This window comes from Falco naumanni, chromosome 4 (genome assembly GCF_017639655.2).
Source record: "Falco naumanni isolate bFalNau1 chromosome 4, bFalNau1.pat, whole genome shotgun sequence".
NCBI classification, from domain to species: domain Eukaryota; kingdom Metazoa; phylum Chordata; class Aves; order Falconiformes; family Falconidae; genus Falco; species Falco naumanni.
This window is the reverse complement of record NC_054057.1, coordinates 39,138,075-39,156,882: the sequence shown is the minus strand read 5'-3', so window position 1 is coordinate 39,156,882 and position 18,808 is coordinate 39,138,075. Positions and strand designations below refer to the sequence as shown.

General features: G+C 36.1%; 1 protein-coding gene across 2 annotated transcripts in view; it reads left to right on the top strand.

The window, feature by feature from the left end:
• Positions 1–18,000, top strand: part of RUNDC3B (RUN domain containing 3B) — a 55,288-nt gene extending 37,288 nt beyond the window's left edge. Inside the window, exons 9-11 of one of the 2 annotated variants that reach the window (XM_040593029.1) lie at positions 13,111–13,257; positions 13,633–13,748; positions 16,057–18,000. In XM_040593029.1, the coding sequence (XP_040448963.1) occupies positions 13,111–13,257; positions 13,633–13,748; positions 16,057–16,202 (409 nt within the window). In that variant the 3' untranslated portion in view covers positions 16,203–18,000. The remainder of the gene's footprint in view (positions 1–13,110; positions 13,258–13,632; positions 13,749–16,056) is intronic. The other variant, XM_040593030.1, reaches the window with a different exon arrangement.
• Positions 18,001–18,808: the final 808 nt, after the last annotated feature.

The following is an 18,808-nucleotide window of genomic DNA, read 5'->3' as shown; positions in this document are numbered from 1 at the left end:
GGACTGTCTTGCGCATCCCAGTTTGGAGACCACTGCCTTGAAGAACTAGTTAGCTTTGTCAAAGAAGTGATTGGGCAAAATCTGGAGCTATTTGCCCACAACATCCTTGCCTTAAAACTTTATCTCAGCTTAAACAATCCTTTTCCCCCTTAGGGTGAGTCTTAGTCTTTTGCTTACATACTACCTGTGTCTAAGGCAAACTCTGCTTATTTTGCTGCTTTAAGGTTCAGATTCTGCATCTGAAATTGGTATTTATATATGTTAATTATCGATGTATGATTACTGGAGAGATTCCATCAATATTCTGAATAGTGAAAGCTGGAGGAGAGCTTCTTACGAGGCATGTAGTGATAGGATGAGGGGGAATGTCTTTAAACTGAAGGAGGGTGGACTTAGATTAGATGTTAGGAAGAAATTCTTTACTGTGAGGGTGCTGAGGCACTGGCACAGGTTGCCCAGAGAAATTGTAGATGCCTCATCCTTGGCAGTGTTCAAGGCCAGGCTGGATGGGGCTTTGAGCAACCTGGTGTAGTGGAAGGTGTCCCTGCCATGGCAGGGGATTGGAACTAGGTGATCTTTAAGGTCCCTTCCAACCAAAACCATTCTGTGATTCTGTGACTAATTCCCTACATAGTGACTCACTGATGTTACAGAAGCTAATCACTTTCACAAAAAGGTCTTCTAAAATTAAGTGAAAAGGAAAGCATTGTATACAAAGGTAAAAAAACCTCAACTTAAAATACTCTTAATCTTTTTCCTTCTGCCGTGATATTTGTTGACAAGACAATAGTGATCTCCATCATTATTACCAACGTTGGTTTCCTCCTGAAATATTTTTCACGTTTTCAGGCTGGTGTGCCTGGTATAAGATGGTACAGCCTCTTTGTCCCAACTAGTGCAGTATTTTATTTTTTTTTTCAATTTATCACATGTACTGCAAATTTATTTCTTGGATTCGGTGGCTATGCTATATTTTATACCAGTCCGTTTTTTAACGCTCTCTGCTGTTTCTTCCTGTATTGCGGTCTTGTTCTGGTTGTTTTTTTGTGGAGGAAAGGAATGTTAAAACTCTTCCATCTTTGGAATTCTGTCTTTGGTTATGGCTCAAATAAGACTCAAAATTGCAGGGACACTCATGTCTTACATTGTATTAAGCTTGTCTGTATAATTAAGAATTCTTTTATGTTCTAGTAAAACTTAAAGGTAATTTATTTAATTTGTCTGGCTGTTACTTCAGAATTGGTCAGTGTTTTCAAGGCCCAAACAGTACTTGTACTCCATTATTAATATTTTAATATAGCTGTCTGATAGGTTCAGCAACGCTGCAGTTCCTATTTGGATAATACAAATGTATTTGTAAAGACAGGAAATGACAGTGTAGTTGCAACCCTGAGAGACTGTTTCAGTGACAGCCTTTAATTACAGTAAATGTTCTGTGTATGCTTCCACTCCTGAGTTGTACTTGGCCTGTCACTTACACTTCACTCTTTCAGGCACTGACTATTGGAGTACTCTGTCCACACAACTATTTTTTTCCCTATGTTAGCACTGCACTGAGCTCAAGCTAATGCATTCTGCCTTTCAGAGAAGTCCATCAGCTCATGCTCAGTAGCACCTGAACATAACCACAATAATTCTGAGAGAGCAGCATGCCAGAGTAAATTAATACATTTTAAAGTTCAGGCAAAATGAGCATTTCTGTTTCAAATCCACCATTCCTTTCAGATCCCTTAAGGAGTACTTAAAAGGAAGATTTACTATATTCTTTGTAGCAAAGATGATTCATTTCCAAAGACTGATCATGCCCCATTTGGTTAAATAACTTGCTTACGGAAATAGTATCAGTGCTTTTCCTTGCTTCAAGATTCTGTTTGTAAATGCCCTAGAGCCTTCAGAGTGCTGCCACAAATATCTGCCCAAGAACAGGCAGCGGGATGGTCACAGATGAATTCATAGAGGATGTAGGCTGTAACCGTGCTGCCAGGGGTAAAGCAGAGAAAGAAACAGAAGCAGGAAGGGTCTGAGCTAAGGCTTTGAAATTTATCCTGTGTCTCCTTGTAAGTAAAACTTTAAATGTGGGTTGCCTGGCTTTGTAATCCTTGCTCAAAACCTAAACAATCTGCAGAAATAGGAAAGCTAGATGACTTTTTTTAGCACTCTTGCCTTCATTTTCAGATAGTTTTCTTGTAAGACTTTTTGTTTGGTTTGTTTGGGTTTTTTTAAAGAAACTGAATTCCTCAACTCCTAAGTACAGTAAATCCAATTTGTTGTAGCTGCTTTATTTTCTCGCTGAGAGAAAGTGGGAGATTAAATTTTAATCTTTGATCTTCTTGGTGAATTTCTTTCCTAGAATGTCAAAATTGAGAATGCTAATCCTTCTTTCCCTTTAAAGCTTTCATGGATCCTCGCTATCAAACCGTAATTCACATTAGCCACACTTCTATTTGTAATGCTTCATATATGTCCTCTGTCTCCCTCTCAAGTTTGCAGCAGCAATTTTAAATCCTTAGTATTGCGGTCTGGTGTGGTTTCAGCTCCTTCTTTTCTAAACTTGTCTGTACTTTCTTTTTTTTAAAACAGCATAGAAAAAATATTGCATATTTTGATAAATATTAAAACTGTTTTGGCAGTATTTGGGATTTTGTTTTTGTGGAATTCTTTCTTTTGAAGTTTGCTGTACTATCGTACTCCTGCTGGTAGACAGCAAGAAGGCAAGTTCAGTTTTCAGTGAGGTGGAAATCTGTGAATACATAGGAGTTTTTTTGCTTAAAAGTCTAACTAGGAAAAGTTCTGCTGGGCATAGAACATGGACAGACAGACTCATGCAATTTAGAGTGGCGCATACAGAGTGAGGTACAGCAAAGGAATGTACAGAATTAAACAAAATTGCAATCAAGCTTCTGACATGACAGAGGACATACTATTTTTAGAATCCAGGGGGATTTTGCATGGGTTTATTGCGCAGCAGGAAGCCAAAAGCTTCTGGATTGATAGCAGCCGGAGGAAAAGGACTTAATCTGCAAGATGCAGTAGATAGGGTTTTGTTTTTAAACCCTCATATTTTAATCTCTCATTCTGAACTTTTTAAAAGTGGGCTTAAAAGTTTTATTTTAAACTAGACCTTAAATTTTAAAAAAGTTAAAAGCTTTTTAAGTTATTGCTGCCTTCAAGGACAAGTTGTGTTGGTATATTTACAGCAAAGTGCTGGCTGACTCCAGTGTGAAGGATACTCATTTTGTAGGGGGTGTGTCCTCTCTGCTCTCTTTTTCTTTTTTTTTTCCTTTCTTTTTCTCTTGATAAGTTAGAGAATTATAGGGACTTTCCTTTGATGGTTTTGCATAGTTAATTACATTAGCATGGCAATGTATCCCCTTCTGAGCCTCTACTGTGTAATATTAAAATCTGGTTTTACAGTGACATCCTTGCTCTTTTCGTCAATATCTATGCTCCTGTAGATAAAGGCATTGCATAGAAGTTGCAAGAAAGAAAGCTTTAAGTTACTTGAACGTTAGTGTTTCATGCATTCTGAATTTCAGAATCTTTATCAAATGTAGAATTCTAAGATTGGGAGCAGGGGGGAGTAGGGCATTGCAAAATAACAATGAGAAGTATTGAACGTTTAAGGGTCTCAATGCAATGCAGTTGCAAATGATGCACATTCCCAGTAGGAAAGCATATTGTATGTATCATGGAGTTTTTCCCTCTTGTTAGTATTACCTGAACTGTAAAAAAAATAAAATAAAATACTTGCTTTGGTATAGTAATGCTAAAGGACCTATTAAAAAAAAAAAATGTTTTCCTCTTTTAATTCCACAAAGAGAATTATCTCATGTCTAGAACAGGTGAACCTGAGGCTTTGATTTCAGAAAAGGGTTTTAATACCTTGATACTGTGAATGGAGGGAATAAAGAACATCAGGTAAAAAATAGGGTAAGTCAATCATGGTGTGTAATCATTAACTGTTGGAGTACAGTCATAGAGACTGAATTTGATCTCTTTGTGCTTTACTCATTTAAATAAATAAACTTGCATTATCATTTGCTTCTGAGAGTCCCAATTTTTCTTGTTTCATTTCTTAACCCTCATATTCATTTACTGTAGATTTTCTTCTATATTCTGGAAGATACTGACAGGAAAAGCTACTATTTGATAGTGCGTATACATGAATGAGAAGTTGAACAAAAGTTGTTTTTATATTCTTCTAATACATTTAATGCAGTTTACATGAAGTCCAATACCAAATTAAATGGACTTTACATGACAACTAGTAACAATATAACCAATTTTTGTAAGGCTGGAAGAATAGTGCCAGGTTAAAATGGTGAGAGGTTACTTCTGTATTTGCAAAGATATTACTTTATCATTGATATACAGACACAGTCTCTCTGAGATTCTTCAGACAAAAGAAATATCCAAATTATCCCAAATTTCAGTTTTATTTAACTATATTTATTGGTTTAAATAGATCAGGTCAGGAAGTCGAGTTTCATCCAGTAAAAACGAATAGAAAAATCCATTTTCCACTTTCAAAACAAAATTTAAAGTTTTTCTAAAATACAAATAGTGTGCACACACACAGATTCACAGAAATGTTTGGAGTCTTTTTTGAATTATGGATGGTATTTGTAAATTTAGGATACAATTTGCTTTTCTTTCTTTGAAATCCAGTTCTAATGCTACAACTTGTCATGGGTTTTTTCAGTGTTTTGTTAAAATAAAACACAGTTTAAATGATTTCTGAAAAGGCTTAAAATAGAAAAAAGTGAAATGTCTGAAGTTAAAACCAAGAAAATACAGTGTAGTATGTTACCTGATTTCTTGAGCAAGAAGCTTTTATTAGCTGCCTTTCTATTTGGATAGCAAGTGGTTGAGATTTAGACTGGTGCTTTTTCTCTTTGTCATTACTTAACATAATTAAAATTTTCAGTATTTTGTTATCCAAATTATAATTTAAAGTATGCTTGGCAAAGATTTTCATTGCCACCTGTTTTTTCTTCCCATGTATCCATTTCTACTGTTCTTTTCGGGGGGCAGGGGGGAGATTTCTGGGGGGGATTTTTGCCCCCTCTCCCCTTGGATCACATTTTCATCCTGCATATTCTTCATTTGGCGATTGTCTTAGACTTTGAAGCTCTGTCTTACTGTTTGCGTAGTTTGGTAGTTGTATTAATTCCCATTCAACTACCAGGAGGAACTTACATTGCTCACAGTTTGCAGCCTCCCCCCCCCCCCCCCCCCCGCATTTTTTTTTAACCAACATGGTCTTCTGTCTTTCAAAGTAAGTCTCAAAGTCAGTCAGGATTCCCTTATTCACTTTTTTTTTGTGATTAGAAACATGGCATTCTGAAGGAGCTTGTATGCTGGTTTTGGCAAATCTTTTTCTATGTAGAAGATCCATCTGCTGAAACTCATGCTGGCTTAATGTGTGAGTGGAAGTTTTAAAAAGTGGTTGTACTGTCACCCAAAGTTTACCCAACCATTTTGCAGTTGGTATTGCTGGTTTTACTGAATTAAAGGAAAACATGTTAAAATGGCAAAAAAATAGACCACTGATTTTGGTGAAGTTTTCTTCATCTGCTCTGAAGAAAAATCTTGGTATTTTTCCTTGCCCCCACCACCTGTATAGAAGTGTTCTTTTAAAAGGGGTTCAGTTATAGACATATAACTTGTATTTACATGACTGACATGAAAAAAAAAATAATCCTTGAATGAAAAGCTCAATTTGAGAGGATATTTACTAAAGGCAAATTTGGTAATCTGTCAAAAAAAAGTCATTTGCTAAAAGCCCTCCATTTTCTGGCAGACAAGAACTGATACTTGAAGAACTGAATTAAAAGCTGTTCTTTAAGTTGCTAGTCAAGTTCAGTATTTTTCCTGTTTTCAGTCAAGATTTACTATCTGGGGAAACTGAAGTCTTATGGGTAAAAAAAGTCTCACGGGTAAAAAACATCTCACGTTATTCTCCTCCAAAGGAATCTGGCCTTGTTATTTGTGCAAGGACATGAAGAGTGTCAGTCACACACTGCAGTGGTATTTTAATGAGCACATGCAGAGTTACCATATTGTACATATTGTGTTCTGGTCCATTCTTGAGGTCTGTCTTCTGAAATAAAATCTCCACAGTAATTAGACTTAGAACTCAAGAGTCAAGTTGCTGGTATTTCTGCCAATGCAAGTTTAGCCAAGTTACTCCAAAGGTCAGGGAGATCAAAGGCTCTATAAAGTTGATGACAGTAATTTTATTACTGGAGGATATATTTCAAGATCTTCAGGTGATAAAAAGATTGCTGAAAAAGTTTCAAGGGGATCTATTCTGTGGCACAGCTAGTACCGTTGCTGTGTCACACGAAGATCTGTTGGCCAGTCAGAGTAAAAAAAAAATAAATGTGGTGTGGTAGGACATGCGTGCTTTTTTTCACTGCAGCAGCTGCCATTAGAAGGTCTGCTGGGATCTAACTGCTCTGGCATCTAATTTGGGGAATACTGTGTCTGTGCACAGGGCACAAACCTGAGGGAGGTGATATATTGCAGCATCAAAGTCTACTGGTAAGTAACTCATTTTCATACCTGCTGATCTAATTTCTCAAAGTCCAATGACATACCAGTCCAGACAGCTCACTGTCTTGCTACAGTACTGACAGTTTGAAAATTTCCTTTTATTTTAGAGTTGCTTTTACAGATTTTAGTTATGTTCATATATGCTATCAATTTGAGTTTGCATTCCATATTTCCTGTCCTAAATAAAGGTTTTTAAAGCTTGTTCTTTCTTATTCAAATGTTTTTATTTCTTTTCAGCTTTTATTTTCATTTTTACTTTTCACTACTCAGGTAGTTCTTGAACTGGAGCACTCATCTGATATAATTCCCTTTCTTAGGGAATTAGTCTGTTTGGTTTATTTCCTGTCTTCATCTGCTGGTAGGAGGGCAAATTGCCAACTGGATTGGCATTTTCTGGATTTGGAGAAATTAAACTTGCAGGTAAGAAATTACTGGTTTTTCACAGGTATAATTGGAAACAGAACTGACTTTTTATTATTATTATTATTTTAAAAAATATCTGTAAGTGGGTCTTTCAGAATAGGCTTCCAGTGGCATTAATCTGGATTTGTTCCAGGGGAAACTGGAAATCCAGTCTAGCTAAAATGAAACCAGAAATCTTATGTGGTTACCAAGATAAGGCTTTTCTGTATTAGGTTGGACTAAACTTGAGATTAATTTTTATTTACTTGTTTATTTTTAAATTTCCAGAGGTAATATAGTTACAGTATGGCAAATGACCAAAGATAAGCCTCTCTTTATATCATTTTGGTTTTGCACGCAGAAGCCCCATGTACAGGCTGTCTTTTGTCCCTATACCCTTCTACAAAGGAGTGAATCAAGTCAGGTCACATTTTCAAGATGCAGAAGTCTTAGATGTGTTACTTCAAAGGAGTAATTTCTTATCCTTCTGAGAGGTAGCAGAGTTCCCAAAAGCAGTGCTAGGGCAAACAGAACTGTTTGCGGGTTACTTTATGAACAATGAAAAACCAAAACCTCCTAAAAACCCCGAAACCAGCTTTAAAAAAAAGATTTAAAAAATTTACTGTTGCAATGATCCATTTTCAGAGTGGTTCCTACGTGATTGTACCAGAACAAGTGAAAGGGCAGCATACTGTGGAGCAGGGATGGAAATGAGCAGTAATTTTTCAATTGTATTTTATTATTATATGCATACCATACATAATTGTAGTCTGCTTGTACTTAAATAACCTCAAAATAATAAATCATGAAATAAACATATCAAATAAAATAATAAAAGTTGAGGACATTGTCAAGTAAATATTATGGAGAACACCTAACAGACAGGGCCAGTGAACTCTACTACAGAAGGACGTTTTATTGGAAGATTTCACTAATCTCACTTTTCCCTACTTCTTAAATACACAATTAAAGGACTGAAAGTCAGAAGCACGCAGAGACACTTCTGGGATTAGCTGTATAAACCTGATGTTAATACTCTGCTGTTATTCTTGAATAAATATAAGTAAATTTACAGGCCTGGAAGGAGTGTATGTATCTGCACATCAAGCAGACACTTAAGCCTAACATGGGAATACGCTAGTGTTGATGAGTTAACGAATCCTTGGTATTCTTTTGTAATAGGTAGGAATTCATTAGCAGGATGTTTTTATTGAATACTGTTTCCTTCCCGCCCCCCCCCCCCCCCCCCCCCCAAGAGGAGCTTAATTTATGTACTGGTTTCTGATGTAAAGAACAACAAATACAAATGTAAACCAAATATTTGTTGGGTTTTAATGATGTCTTCTAGTTTTAAGATGATGATCTCATCTTTTTTGCTGCTTGTTTTTCCTACCAAATTATTAGTTGCCGTAGTATTTTTAAGTTTATGGAGGTTTTGAATTTACGGAGTTTTCTTTTTTTAGATATTAAATAAAACCTACCACAATCTAAATGTCATAACTTAGACATGGTATACTGGGCTAACATGGTGAGACTGTGTATAATGTACTTATATATGTGCATTATGGAGAAATCTATGCTGTGAAGTAATACAAAGGATATTTGATCATTGTAACGGCAGTTTTTTGAAAATATGTTTTGTCTCCAGCGTCACTGATGCCCTGCTCCTGTAATAAATCCCAACAAGTGTTTTGCTGCATTTTCCTCGTTGCTTTTCAGTATGAATATAACAATTCAGCAATTCCAAAAGAATTAGAAATACTCCTTTTCTGCCTGCCATCTCTTCGCTATTTATTATTTATTTTGTTAAGTTTTTCAGAACTTTAAATATGATATTAAGTTGTCTTATAAAAATACTTGTCGGGGTGAGGACTGCTCAGGGCACAAATGTTGAGAGCAGGAGAAAACTGATTGTTTTCTTTCTGCAGATCACAAAAAAGAGAGCTTCTGCTACTTTTTGCCAACATGATTATAAAGAGATGGAAATGGTTATAGGTAGAGAAGATGCCAGTTGTGGATGGTAGCTCACAGGTTTTCAGACAACCAAGAATTTTTTCATGCCTGGATTAGGTGAAATACCATAAATCACTTTAACCCCCCTTGCTTTCTTACATATTCTCCTTATTCTACATAAAACTTTATGTACTCTGCAGTCTTACCTTGTTAGTCTGGGACACCCTTTTCAGCCATATCTCATACGCTGCCTTTCTTTCATTCAAAAAAAATGATAAAAATCATATAATCGCTTATTAAAATCCACTGTATTCTCCATGTACCAACTACCTTCCTGAGATTATTACATTTGGAAGCCGTTGGTTTTATCTTCTTTTTGGCTTTCAAGTTTTCTATTTTGACTGAAAAAAAGGAGTTAACAGCTTGTTGTATATGCTCGTTGTCTTGTTTTAACTCAAACTTCATTTGTGTTTCCTACTTTATTAACTTCCTTCTATAGTAAACCCTTCTGTCTCTCTTCCTGTTCCCTTTTTGGGATGTTCTTACTCCTGTATTAAATGGCTTAACGTATTGTCTCCAAACCTTATCTTGTATCATCCTTAAATAATCACAGCTACAGACCAATAGAACAGTATCTTACTGAATTTTATTTAAAAATAGACCTGCATACTTGTGATCTTCGGTGTTATTCTTATGATGTATTATGGATTTTGTTTCATGTAAGTTACGCTTATAAGTTATGAGGTAATGTCCTTCATAAAACCTAGCCTTTGAGTCTTGATCTACAGGTGTTCGGGTCATTCTGATTTTCAGTTGGTGTTTCGCACCCACAGTTCATTCTCGGGAACATAAGCAGTAGAATAAAGCTGTTCGTACATAGGCTGTTCCAATTCAGTATGTTTTACTACAGACCGGCATTTCATATAGAAGCTTATCTACATTACATTATTTTCATGTGAACTTTCGGTAGCACTTTTGAAATATCTCCCACTCAAGGTCGAAAATGTTCAGTAGTTCCTTTGTGTGTGTGTGTTTAAATAACAGAAAATACGCTTTTTACATTTTATTCTTGAATATTTTGTGAAACTTGCAAATTTCACAAATACCCCTATTTACCATTTGTACCTCTAAACATATTCTTCACTTCTAGTTTTTGCTCCGTGAAGACTTTATTCTAATTTTCCCTCTGAAAACTTTTATATGCCAAACTTCTTTCATTATACTAGCAGATAAAGAAGTTTTAATAGTAATATTGTGCTTTCGGTTAAATGGCATAATTTTCATTGTGCTCGTGAGCATTAAGAAGAGTTCTACTTCAAACCCTGCAGTATCACAGCCTGGAGTTGGCCAGCACCAGTTACTGTGTTTGTGTTCTGAGGAACAAGAGTGCTACTGTAGAAACTCAGTCTGCCCTGGATAAAATAAATTGTTGTCGTTTGAGAGCTCTTAACTTCTAGAAAGAGCTCCTCTTGTCTGACCAGGAGCAGGACAGTACTTGGTCTTGTGCAGCATTTTTTCACACTGAGTGTTTTGAAATCTCTACTTTTTTTTCCTCATTAAAACTTGATCATACTGCCTTTTTTAACACCTTTCTATAGTAAATGCTTTTGTTTCTGTTTCTTTTCCTCTTCCTATTTTTGAATATTTGGAGCAGGGTCCTTTTTGCCTCATGGTGATTAAGAGTATGAGGATGCTGTGTGCTGTGTAGTCACGGCGCTTAAGGACATGGTTTAATGGCAGACTTGGCAGTGTTAGGTTTACAGTTGGACTTGATGATCTTAAGGGTCTTTTCCAACTGAAATGATTAAGCGATGCTGTGCAGTTTAATACTTTGACTTTTAAAATAAGTCTGGTTAATAAGCATAAATTGATACTGCCTTCGTTTATCTTGAGAGAATTGCTGTTTGCAAGCAGTGCCTTTAATGAGTCTTTGCTATAGTGGAATCTCATGATACTTTAAAAACGGCTGCAAAGGAGCGAGCAGCTGAATAATCTAGAAGGCTAAAAAAATAGATGGCAACTACCAGCACCGGCTGTGAGTATTTTGTCTAACTTCTATTGTCTATACTGCTATTTTATATATACTGAATACTGTGTTTGGACTGATTTTATATATTCAAAGTTATTTATAGATATTTTTAAAGATTCAGAATAAAGCATAATAGTTTTAAGAGGAGAATAGTTACTTCTGTGTCCTACTTCATGCCTGGTTTTCTTCCTGAGCGTGGTAGAGTGGTTTAAGTAGTGATATACTAGAACTGTCTTAAAATGTTGTTTTGCGAAAATCCCTCAAGCTGTTTGGCTAGTGTTTGATCAGAATTTCTTTGCACACAAAGAAAGGGTGAAATGTTAGCTTACTACAGCATAAAGATGTGTGAGAAAAGCCTCAATACAGAAACTTTACATGTAAAATGCCGAAGTTCCACTATTAGTAACTTGTCTGTAGATGGCATGAGTTTGTTGTCTTTGCTCAGCGTGCTTGTTTACTGATAGGTTAACACTGCTGCTCAGCTGTGGTGATAATGTACAGGAGTTGTCCAAAGGGAAATTTACATGTGCATGTTGTGTATGAATTTGCACTTAGTTACTGTGTGTATAGTTTCTAATATAGACTGTGTCCTATTATGAAACTTCTCTAAAAGCATACAAGAACTCCTTCTGAATAAGGAGGTGATGTAGTGTAACTGACTAACCTCCTAAGAACTTGTTATGTCACTGTTTAGGTTTCCTCAAATCAGCAAGCCTTTAACAGACCTGTTTAATGCTCGATGTGCCCCGTGTATTAAGAGGATTACCTAGGGAAGTGAATACCATAGAAGATACTTTAAAGTATTGAGAGGTTTGGGTTATCAAAGTGGTTATTCCTGTAGACCACTTAGAAGAGGATGAGGAGGGACATCCTTGGGTAGAAAAGTTGTTACCTGTATGAATGCTGGGGGAATTGGTCCTCTTGAGAAAAGTTTCTTGCAAATAATTTTCTTCACTGTGGTGCTTCACCACCTTCTCTTGCAAAATTGCTGTGCATCTGTCTCTTCTCAAATTCAGCTACTAACAATTCCTTACTGAACTTGCTTTCCTTACCTTGTTTTGTGGGAAATTTTGGCTCTTTGAGTGGTGTTACATTATTGTGCCCTTCCCGAGGTTCTTGTCAAAGCAGTTCAGATACCACCAGAATAAAAACTGCGTTGTAAAAATAGATCTGTTGACAATGTTATCTGTGAATTTATATAAATGTATGCATACCATGAATAGTTATTTAAATTGCTAGACAGTTTGGCGCTTCATATAACAACATGGCATTTGACTTTGAACTGAGCGCATTCAGTACAGAGATGGGTAACTTTAGCTCTTTGCTTCAGGCCAGAGATAGTCGAATTTGTTGTAAAACAGCATTTTATTATTGCCTACTATTTCATGGATTGGAGAGTTTATGGATTAACAAGCAACATTACTTTTGTTTCTAGAGTTATTCTACAGCAGTATGAGGGTAGATTGGAGGTTGCCTTGTACTATTGGAAAAAGACCGATCTTGTCTTGCAGCCTGGAGAACCCTATACTTTCCTTCTTTATGACTCTTGGCAGATGATTTCCAATATTGGCATGTTAGCTTCCTCATTTGCAGAATTTTAGAAAACTGGTCTGCTTCATGAGAATGAGGCAAAACTAATTTGAACATGTAAGGTACTCAGTTAACACATTTGCTGTAATTTAGAAACATAAATTACTAGAAAATGGAAGGTGGTAGAAAACAGAATAACTGTGTGCTATATTTTACCTGGAAGCATATAATGAAATCACCATGTCTGGGTTTTAGTTCATTCTGAAGAAGTATTGGGGAGGTGTTCAAACTGTGAAAAAAATTGGGGAGGGGGAAAAAGGACACCACATTCCTGTAGTTGGTTTGCAAAGTAGTTGTCCTGTTAATAATCATGATACTGGCAGAAAGAATCTTTAGAACGCAGTTGCTTTTTTACTGCTTTTGCGGAAAGCTTTTTTCTGTTTCTAAATAAGTCTCAATAGGTTTCTAAGTTGCTTCCCCTAGGAAAAATGAACAGTTTAAGATGCTTTATGAAAATTGCAATCTGGTCACTTGAAGCAGAACATCATTTTGGTCAGGACCATTTGCCCTGGTTTTCTTTCTGTACCTTAAGGAATTGTATTTAATAGGCTGAAATTTACTGCTTTTTGTATTCACAGGACTGTGCTAAAGAACAATGACTTGCGATCAAGACAAGAATTAACTACTCACCTCACCAATCAGTGGCCTTCCCCAGGAGCTCTGGATGTCAATGCTGTTGCCTTGGACACTCTGCTCTACAGAAAGCACAATCAACAATGGGATGAGTAAGCTCAGTATTTATTTATTTTGATTCACCCCTAGAGGAACAGGGAAACTCAAAGTTACACATTTTGTTTAGTATACTCTGAAATGTATCCTGTTGGAATTACCTGTTACAATATGCAAGGATCAGCTGGCAGAAAAAATCGGTTTTTCTCACCATAAAAATTTTCTTCCTTCAGATTAATTAAAAAAAAAAAAAGGAGGAAAAAAAGGAAGTTGTTGCTTTAGGAAAAATCGGTGTTTTAAAATACAAAAAATAGCGTTTAAGAGAAAAAAGCTGAACTGCCTAATCTTTTTCAGAAAACTTGTTAAGGAGAATTGAAGATATATAGTTAGATCTTTAAATGTGTTACTATTAAATATTACTTGCCTTGCAGGAAAAGTTTTCAAAGTCTGGACCAGCTTTCAGCAGAAGTTAGTCTTTCTCAGTCCTCTCTGGATCCAGGTCACTCACAGGATGGGAAGCAGGATGGGATGAGCCTGTTAAACGAAGGTGCAGAGCCAGTCTGGTGGCTTCCTTTTGTTTTGTTCTTCATAGCTCTGATCTTCAGTCCCTGTGAGATGCATTTTCGGTGTGAACAAACTTTGCATTAAACGGCATATTTTTTCATTGTTAAATTGTTTGTTTCCCTAAGGACTATACTTCAAATAAGTTTGGATTTTTGAAGATGCCCACCCCGCATCCCCAATAATTATAAGACTTTGTACTGTATTTAAAGCTAAGCTTCAAATATGTTGCCTATCTTCCTTCTCCATCGCAGAACCAGCTACAAGGTGGATCTTCTGTCATCTTTCTGCTATAACTAACTCAAATCTTTGGAGTTCTTTAAATTTCCTTTCTGCTTTCTTAGAATAAAGATTAAAGGCACTGGATTTGCAGCTACCACTGTCATTCTCGAATCTTGCATTCAACATTTATCTGTGGAGATGCAGCCTGACAGTGTCCCTGTTAGAACAGGGAGAGGAACATGATGTGAACCATGCTAGTATATTAATGTAATACACACCCTTTCAGAATCTACACTTACCAAAGTTTGGCTGCTCCATCTTGTGGGCAATTGTGAAAAGCAGAAAAATGCTGGAAGACTTATGAAATAGGAGTAATTTGGGTACAGAACATAAATTGCTATAAAAAATCCTTTTGTATTTCATCAAATACTAACTTTAAATAGACTTGACAATACAGAGCCTTAGCAGTTCATAACTTTTAAAATTTCTTGGGTTTAAAGTATCAAGGATGTAAAACTTAGAACTTTTTTTAAAACTGTAACCAGTCTTAAAATTATTAGATCTAGCTTTATATAGCTTAGAGAAAGTGAAATAGAATCAGCATGGCTGCTCTGAAGAGTTCTGTGCAGATGTACTTTCAGCTGTTGGGGCTTTTTTTATAATATTAATTGTTTGAAGTTATGGTTTGTTTTATCTTCTGTAAATAAAAACGTGGCAAAACTGCTGATAATAATAGTTTAGGTTTTGATTTCAACACTGTCTTTAAGGGTAGCATAACATCTCACTTTTAAATTAGTAATTTTCATCAGTACCTAAGTTTAAATATATTTTTTTTAAGACATGGCATGTGATCTTGCTGTTAAAATACCTCTGATCTAACTTGGTATGGGAGTTTTAATTGAAAGATTAGAAGTAGTAAACTTTCACGTTACTAGTAATCTCACTCATGTAGTCAGATTTTTAGCTTCACACTTGTAGAAATCAAGGGCTGTGCCCAAACAGTGCCACTCTGCTTTTTGTGTATTTTATGTCCTCCAATGGAATGTAGTTTTCATGGGAATAAATATTTTATAAAAGTGAAGAATTTTTAAAAGTCCTAATATCGTTCATTTTTAGAGAAAGCTATTCAGTCACTTGAAAAAAGTTCAGCAGAGGTGAGACCCTAAATCTACTGGAAACTGCTGATAGGAACCACAAATGATGGAAGAGAACTATGTGTGACTTATTTTTTTTCATAATGAATTGTTGGGCAGGGCATGGTTTGGGTAGTTTGGTTTTTTTCTTACTACTTTCTTATAAAAGTAAAACTTTTCTGTCAGGAGCAGGAGACACAATTGTAAGAAATGCTACTTTATAGAGGTGATTTTAAAAAAAATCCGCTAAAGGGCTTATGAGTAAAAACTTGTGTCTGTGACCTTTTTAAGTTCATTTAAACCTCTAGTTTAAGGTGATCTTTTCTATTCTGCCAGTGAGCCAGGAGGATGAAACAGGAAGATGCTGGTAGATGGTGTTCATTATAATGTCGCCTATTAGTGGAGTTGGTTTTTTCCAGTGGTTGGAGCCTAATGCACTTCAAATTACCAAGGTTTAAAAACCAAAACATCTTTATTTTTGAAGAAATATATCCTGATTGCAGTTATATTCTACTCCTTTCTGAGAGGTTTAAAATTAGATCCCAGGTACTGCTGTGTTAATAACGTCATTTCCATTTATATATAAAGGTACCGGAATAAAAACAGCGCTTGAATTAGTAACTTCAGTTCCCCATGTAGTCAGTGGAGCCTCTGAATATATCACTCTGTAGCAGACTGACTACAGCCCAGCATGTAATGCACAGGTAGGGATCTCTACCGCCTGGACAGGGAACGTGTGGCATAAATCATGCGTCTTCCTAATGGCGTTTATGAAGTATGTGTGTGCGGAAGCAGTATGTAATTCATAATAGTGCAGGTGAAACAGCTGGGGTTTTCTCTAGTCCCCCTTTTTTTTTCTTTTTTTTTTTTTTTTTTGTGGTCAGGTCGTCTTGTGCTGTAAAAATTATTAGCTGAATTCTTTTCTTTTTTTCTTAACAGGGAAGGAAGACACTCCATCATTGCTTGGTCTTTGTGGCTCTCTTACATCAGTAGCAAGCTACAAATCTCTTACAAGTCTGAAGTCAAGTGAATATCTTGCAAGTCCCACAACAGAAATGACGAGTCCAGGCTTAACACCATCTTGAGATACATGCAAGGGCGAAGAGCTTTGTGTTGTATGCATTTGGTTTGTGTTCCATAAAATGACTTGCAATGAAGACTACTAGTTCTGACTTCAAAAACGAGCTGCTTATTTTCTTTCTTTTCATGGTTACCTGTTTAATTCACAAATTCTGTCAGTTTTCATTCCCCTTTTTTTTTCCCCCGAAAAGTACTTCTCAGATTTTCTGTTTTAGTCTTGAAATATTTAAATATGTCCTATACCTGACCAAAAACTTCAATCTGATGCTTATGACTGATTTTTAAAATGAAACAGTTGAAATCAGTCCCCTGCTTAATTGCCATGACTTCTGTTCCTCCTTGCAATGGCCTGGCCCTACTCTAGCCACGGTGCTTCTCTGCAGTGCTTTAAATATCTATCAACTCTTGCAGAACAGACAGGGAATCCTTAATGCCAGTCTTTGTAGGCAAATAAACATTTTACCTAAAAATCCAGCTTTTCATCTGTGTATGTTAAGTAGGATGTCAAATAGCATATTTAACCTATCAACTGCTCTTCTCAAGTTGACTCAGTGTTAGATTTTGCATTCCTGTTAATAATCATGGCACTTAGATGTCTGAATCACACTGAAGAATCACACTGAAACACTTACTTATTCTTGAAGTTGCATGTGAATAATAACTGTAAGTTGATCGTATAAAAATCAAGCATACTTAGCAATTTGTAAACATTGAGGAAACTCACTAAATGCTTTTGAGTGACTAGAGTCAAGATAATCAAATGTTATATGAGAGATTTTTGGTTTATCGGCCTTGCTGGAAAGATGGGGACTAAGGATGGTGGCGTGAGCACCTTGGGAAGTTTGGATTGTGTGTTTATTGGCAAGATCCCAAGGAGACTGTAAAAGGGGACACAAAGACAACGTAGTGACAGTATTCTCATGTTAAAGATTTCTTGTGTTCCTGTATTAGTGCAATAGGTATTTTTCTTGATGAGGTAATACAGCAGAACTTATGTCAGTTTTCTCAAATTACTTGCCATTGATTTAAATTACTGATAGCAGGGGGTGGGCAGGGAAAGGGAGATGTTTTTTAGGTGAAACTAACTTTCCAGATTACCCAACAGTTTCAAAGTTTGCAAATTAATTTTTGAATTGCAAACTATATTCTTAATTCTTTGTAAGATAAATGAATCCTTTATCTATGAATTTTGCTAATCAAGGTAATGCTTATAAGTATGATTAGTAACTTTTTAAACAAAACTTAAATGCATGTAAGTACATCGTATTTATAAGTGCTAGGGAAAATGCTTTTTTGTGCCAAAGAAGTTTCATAAATTGTTTACATGAGTAGCTGCAATACAAGACAGATTTTTAATTACTGCTTACTCTAGGTGTTTACAGTATGTCACCACACTCTGTACAGTTTCAGTTGATTTGTGTCTTGTAACAGTACCTTGGCACTACTACTATAATGTGGTCATTTTAAGGTGGGCTTGAAAGAAAGAGGATTCATTCTTACTTTTACTAAAAGCTACAGGAAATGCTTAGCCTTTGTAAGCATGAGGCTACGCATCTCTGGAACTCAAGGCACCGTTGGATTTAGCTGGAGGAGGTTCAAGATACATCTTCCCAACTTTCTGGTCCACAGTGCTAGAGGTCATTGCATCCATGGCAGGGTAGGCAACTACTGATGCCATTTTAATGCAGATTTTGAAAGCAGCTTAGCAAAATCCACCAGACCTTGTCTTTCAAGCCCTCATGTACCCACCCAGTTATTTCTCTGTAATAAACACTGACCATTAAATCCTTTCATACACTGCCAGAATGTCCATTACTTCATGGAACTTGTTATTTTATCACATTAAGCACATGTTCTCTCTTGGCAGTTGAGTAACATTATTGAATACTAATTTGTAATTAGAGATGCATTTTTACTGCAAATACAATGAGGGAATCCAGATTCCACAAGTCAACATTCTGCGTCAAGGTACAGTGATGTAATTGGTCTTGTTTGCTGTTCAACACTCTCCCCCGTGTCAGTATTTTGGAGGGGGCTATAATCATGATCTTCAGTCATGGTCACTGCTGGCTCTTTTCTTGGAGCTACTGGTATGAAATTCATGTGTCATTCAACTGAAGTCTTTTATGTAGTCTGACACCACTGAGTTTCTGGGTGTCATTTTGTGCATGGGAAATCAGTTACGTGCGTCTTTCTCAGTTCTTAACATTAATAATTTAAAAAAAAAACCCCTGAAAAAATGCCAAAACTGTATGTTTTGTTGCCTTGACGTTCCATAAATGTTGCATGTAAATTAAAAGTTTTGCATCATCACTAATTACTAGTTTTTGTCTGTTTTAATGGTACAGGAGAAACAAATTACAGTATTACTGAGCTTATAGCAAATTCTTTCCTTGCAAAACAGGGAGAGTTTGTGTTTGTTGCTGTATTTCATTCAGTGTGGTCCAAAATCTGCCGTTACTGCTTTATTTCTCTTAGGCCATAGTTTGAGTTTCTAGTGTAAAGTTATTTTGAAAAATCACAATGGGGGACCAGTGTAAAATATCTCCTCATGGCAGTACTCCTTGCCTGCAGTGTATGCTATAACTTTGTTCCTAGTGTCTTTACAACT